Below are 6,000 nucleotides of genomic sequence, written 5' to 3' on the forward strand. Positions count from 1 at the left end.
TGTTGCTTGACTGTTTTCCCAGTGAAAGCCTTGCACTGCATCTTGAACAATAAATGAATAGTTTTCAGCAAAATCCATTAGTATTATGAATTCGCCTTCTTTCAAATCAGTTTTGAGAGCTTTCAGGTGCTGGCTTTGATGCTTGGCAATGTAGTGATGACAAGACAGGTTCCAAATTTTTGCTGCAATATCTTCAACATACTCTTCTGTTGAAAGCTGCTTTGTTTCTAAAGTATCCCTGTCGGTATGAATCCATTGTTTGTACTCAATCAGTTCTTCAGGGTCATTATCTTCAAAATATGTTGCAATAACTGCTTCTACACCTTCTGGACCAGGGCAGTTTTCACAACGATGAAGCATACAATCCTTGTTTTCCAAGCTGCAAACAGCTTTGCTAAGAATTTCCTTGTAGTCTTCATTGATTGATGCACCAGTGAGCATAAGCTTGACATTTTGGTGTATTGTACAGACACAAACTGAGTGCATTCCAGCAGAGCCAACTGTAACACACCATTTTGGTCTAAGCTCGCAAAACTTTGAGAAGCCAATTTCTGGTCCATTTTGCTTCTGATAAGACACGTACATTTCCTTCAAATTGCAAAGCAACAACCGCTTTTGCTTGTACACCTTTGTTCCTGAAATTCTCACAGGCACACAGTCTTTCTTCCCTGGACAAAGTCTGCTGAATTCGTCATCTTGAAAAAAGTCATGTACTTTCTGGACAACTTCATCTGAAAGCTTCCTTCCTTGCCGATTTGCTGGAAAAGCTAGAACACCTTGCTCATTCTTCAGTTTTCTCGCTTGCTTTACCATTCTTTCTGATACATTAAATGCTGTTGTCGTATCTTTAATTGTCCAGCTTCTTGGAACCAAGGTCAATATTTGAACTTTTGTCCTACGATTTGACACTTTACATTTTTCTTTCAACTCTTCTATAAGATTATCAAGATCTGCACAATTATTGCATGGGCGACTTTTACTTGAACTTGGCTGTTCATCGTAATTGATTCCTACAGCAGCAGCAATTTGATTCCCAATTAAACTTTGTGCATCCAAGATCTTTCTTTTTGCATAGCTTTGCTTATCTCTTTTACTTAGTTGTCTTCTTTTCAATGGTGAAGCACCAATAAATGATAAACTTTTGTTGATGGCTGGTTCAGTTTCATCCGTTGTGAAATCTTGTTCAGATTGGGTTGATAGTGATGATGAATCTTCTAGCTTTTGGTTCAGTGCCGACATGCAGCGAGGGCAAAGCTTCTGACCAGGTTTTATATCAATCACTTCTTTTTTCTTTAACAGGCAAAGTTTGGCAGCTGTTTCATTATCAAGCAGTCTAAGTCCAGCTTTTACATTGTGATTCCTCTTCTTGAATGGATTGCAACATTTCTTTTGCATCGCTTGATATTCATGTAGGAAGAGGGCTTCATGGTGGAAGCAAATGATGGAATTTTCGTCAAGTTTGGCTTCTGAACGCGAAACAAGCAATTTCTGGTCACATTCTGTGAAATCACTAAACGCTTTGAATCCAGTCTTCTTAGCATAGAAGATAACATGGCACTTCGATGCAGCAGCATCTTTTCCAATTGAACAGGGGGCCAACGATTCTTCTTCTTCATTAACTTCTGACATCTCTCACTGGCCAATCACTGAATAAAACACGAATGAAATATCCAATTATATCAGTAATTCTAAGCGACTATTAAGATTCAAATTCCTAGAAATGAAGAAAAATTAGTGCATCGCGCATACAAAATATAACAACTTTGATGTGAGTTAATGAGTACTTAATGGTCGCGTTGCAAAAAAAACAAATGTCAGTCTTGTAGAGCAAGAGTTTCTCTTTTAGGTGATACTATTCACAAGCAGATTCAGGCCAACTATTTTTTAGTAATTGGCTTGAAACTTTGGTAAATTTTACCGTTTGTGCTGACACTGCCTAATTTGAAGAGATACTGCAGGGCGACCATATGGCCTGGATCATTGCAAATCCGGCTGCATTATGTCTAGCACAAGCATGAAGCTTGGCCAAAAGTTCAAGTCCATATCTTCAACTGCAAGGAAATCATTGCAGTCTTAATATTGGTCAAAATTTGTCGCGTTGTGTCACGACAAATTTTGAAGTATACTTTGAGTCGAGTTATTTGACCGGGGTTTGCATGAGTAATGTTATACATAATTTCGTTGGAATCAGCAAAAAAAACTGTACAGGGTCGCATCTTACTAACCATTCTTATGAATTAGTTTCGATTTTATTAGACTCCAAATATGACATTTTTTTTATGTTGCATGCACACGGACTAAGTACACTTCAGACAAGGGGGTCTAGATCAGCAGCTATTGCAGCTAGAGGCCTGAAATCTTGGGAAACTTACTTCAACACTTGACTAAAGCTACAGTTAAAATTTGACGAAAATTGGAGACCATGATGGTGGGAACTTTTTTCAGTTTTAGACCACTTGGTGTGGAATGACCCAATAAGCTAAATGTATTTATCTTCAGTGGTCTATTGCTGACACATTATTTAAGCTACAGTAATACAACCATATTGACTAAAAACAGACCTGGACAGAACAGATATTTTCTCATAAATGGGAAAAACAACACAAAAAAAGGTAGAAATACTCTGGCCAACATAACATATTTGTAAAGCATCAAACACAAAGCAATACATAAGGCAAGCTAATCTAAAATTAATTCAAGAAGTATTCAAAAGCAACAGGATTAGAAATTTCTTACCATATACATGAGTGGTAAAAAATAAAACACTTTACTGACCATACAAAAAAATTTCCTTACTACGGATGTTTGTAAACAAATTGTTCCCCAGCTGCAGAACCAAACTGTCCACAATTCCAACTCTTACGAAAGATTCGGAGTAGACATCCATAACATTGATTTCGTTGTCTGACATTTCCTCACTTAGCCAATAAGTCACACTTGTATTACACATAAAAAAAGGGTTCGGAAATTCTGCTTACACAAACTTCTCATAGGTGAAAGTACGTCGTGTCTCGTACTAAAACTGTGTACTACGATACTACTGTCAATCTGCATAAACCACTCAACATTCTCACAAAACTTTAGTGAAATCGTTCTTTCAATTGCTGGAAGTATGTTTAATTTGATTGACTGGTGTTAACAATCTCAGACGGTAAAAAGCGAATTAATACAAGCTGCATGTCTTACCCACAAACCAAAATGTCAGTTTACTGGTACTTCAAACATACCTTCACTACCGTCATTGTCAAGCCCTTTCCGCTTGTTAACAAGTTTGGCAGATGAAGAAACATTTTTGTTTCTTAAAAATTCTTCTTCTTGCCGTAATAGATCAGCTTCACACTCCCCTAACTTTGGCCGGGACAACTTCATTCTTTTCTCTTTCTTCACATGTCATCAACACTGTATGTTTACAAACACTAACTTCATGCTTCGCAGGAAAGATATACTAGAATAGAGCAAGGAGTTTACAATTGGTATATAGCTCAGTGTGTTTTATCTACGTGACCGTGCTTTGTTAGCGGTCGATCAACAAGCTAGTGATACCATCTAGAGATACTATCTAGAGAAAGCGATATTTGTGAAAATATTGAAGAGTTAAGTATATCAAATTTGTCTCTGTATCGACATAGAAGTCAAGACACTCCGTTTCTTCTTTGTCATCCATTGCGATAGCAGAAGGCGAAGTGGCCAAAAAGGTACACCTGTGAATATGTTCATATCTTTTATTGCCGTTGACCTTATACAGCAGAATAGGCTTCTCCAGTAGTAGCAAGTTACAGTTCCAATCAAAGCATTATAATTAATATGCATATTACTTGTACAAATCAAGTATCTCATGTGAGCTATAATCTTAAATATTAATATCAGCTTTATCCATATCGTAAACTCTTCTATAATGTTGTTGGAATTGTGTGAACAATATATTTCGTGTGAAACAAGGGCTAAGTGCATTATGTGGAATATAATAGACCTCTCTAGTGCTATTGTACGCTCTGAGTTTTACGTATGTAATAAAATGTTCCTTGGTTGTTGCGTTCAATGTATTTTACCTGGAAGTGCAAATTAACAAAATCAGCTACTACTATTCAGGATATGAAAATGTGAAATATGGTGTCCCTCGAGGATCAGTATTAGGACCCATTCTCTTTCTCCTCTATGTCAATGATCTTATGTACAACAAGTATTGCCAAACCACCCTCCCATTTGCAGACGATACAAGCTTCCTTATTAGTGGTAAAACAGAAGAAAAACTAAAAGACTCCGCTATCCAAACAATGAACAGTGTAGAACAGTGGTTCAGCTACAACAAGCTAATTATAAACAAAGAAAAGACAGTAGCACTGAATTCCTATAATGTAAAAGGAAGACACCACCCAAACATGGAAATAGAACTTAGGGACAGAGATCTTGAAAGTATTGACAGCACTAAATTTCTGGGACTCTGGCTTCAGAACAACGCAAAATTGGAGGTACATATTCAATATCTGCAAAGAAAACTAAGCAAAACCTGTTACATGATACGGATCTTAAAAACTTGTTGCAGCGAAGCCAGCCTGTTAAATGTATACTACTCCTATGTGCATTCTGTAATTAAATATGGCATAATCTTCTGGGGCAATACAACAACAAATATTAAACTTTTCGGGATGCAAAAGAGAAAACTAAGAATTATTGAAGGGGTAAACAATACGAAATCGTGCAGACCCATATTCAAAAAACTGTCAGTTCTTCCTCTTCCTTGCACTTTTATCTATGAAACATCAGTTTTCATCAAATAATATATCGATAGACACCCAGATATCTTATTAAAAATGAAGATATACATGCACACAATACAAGGCAAAAATCTGACCTTCATGTGAAACAGGTGAGAACATCATTGTGCCAAAAAGGCTCACTACATACTGTGATAAAGATTTTCAATAATCTACCTAAACATATTAAATCAATAGGTAAAGTCTGTAGTTTTAAGGCTGAAGTAAAGGCATATTTAATTGATCATTGCTTTTACAGTCTGACAGAATATGTAAAAGCCAAACAACAAAAATAAAGATGCATTATTAATATTCTACTTTGTATGTTGCCTGTAATGTTTGTTGTATTTATGAATCTGTGCTAAATTACTTCAATATCTAGTCCTTAGGATTGCAATACAAACTGTATTTTATCTTGTAAATACCTAACCATGTCCAATATCCTTACATATATTCTATACATATGGGATTTGAAGGACTAAATAAATAAATAAATAGTTACTGGCACTAAATGTGTTTCACTTACTATTACTTATTCACCTGTGTCGACTCCAACAGGTTATGGGCCCAGCATTGCATTTGGAATAAGTATATACATATGATAATAGTAGGTATTGGAAAAGCTCCAAACAGTGCACTTGCGTGAAGTACAAGTTATCATTACAAGACGAACGCAAATGTTTTATATTATTCTTCGGTATTATTCTTTCGTCAAGGAAGATCAAAGTTACCATTAAAATGAGCGTGGCATAAATTCTACAGATTGAAAGACTTACGGGTCGCGAAAAACTATGCAACACGGAAATTTGCAGTAGAAGTGTATTTACATTTAGACGAAGTATGGGATGTGGTGGATGGGACAATGAAATCCAGAGAGCAGAATTGTTCAAGTAAGTATATAAAAGCGAGATCAAAGTTGATATTACTAGATGACCCAGTGAATTATGTCCACATTGAACAGGCTGCAACGGCGAAAGTAGTCTGGGACACATTATGAAGTGCATTTGAGGATGGAGGTCTTACAAGGAAAGTGGAATTATTACGTTAGTTAATTACCACTCAGCTGGACAAATGCAAGAGTGTAGACGAATACGTTAACAAAATAACAGCCACGTCGAACCGACTGAGAAACATTGGGTTTGAGATCGCTGACGAATGGATAGGGACACTACTGTTGGCAGCACTGTCCAAAAGGTGTGCGCCTACGATCTTGGGGATCATGGGGCTGGAAAGCTCAGATATACCG

The 6,000-nt window shown here is 36.6% G+C and overlaps 1 protein-coding gene across 1 annotated transcript in view; it reads right to left on the minus strand.

Annotated features, from left to right (window-relative positions):
* LOC124794850 (RNA polymerase II-associated protein 1) overlaps positions 1 to 3,421 on the minus strand; it is a 204,511-nt gene extending 201,090 nt beyond the window's left edge. Inside the window, exon 1 of the mRNA XM_047258515.1 lies at positions 3,228 to 3,421. Within this exon, the coding sequence (XP_047114471.1) occupies positions 3,228 to 3,369 (142 nt within the window). The 5' untranslated portion in view covers positions 3,370 to 3,421. The remainder of the gene's footprint in view (positions 1 to 3,227) is intronic.
* Between the last annotated feature and the right edge of the window lie 2,579 nt (positions 3,422 to 6,000).

Source organism: Schistocerca piceifrons, chromosome 4 (assembly GCF_021461385.2).
Source record: "Schistocerca piceifrons isolate TAMUIC-IGC-003096 chromosome 4, iqSchPice1.1, whole genome shotgun sequence".
Taxonomy (NCBI): Eukaryota; Metazoa; Arthropoda; class Insecta; order Orthoptera; family Acrididae; genus Schistocerca; species Schistocerca piceifrons.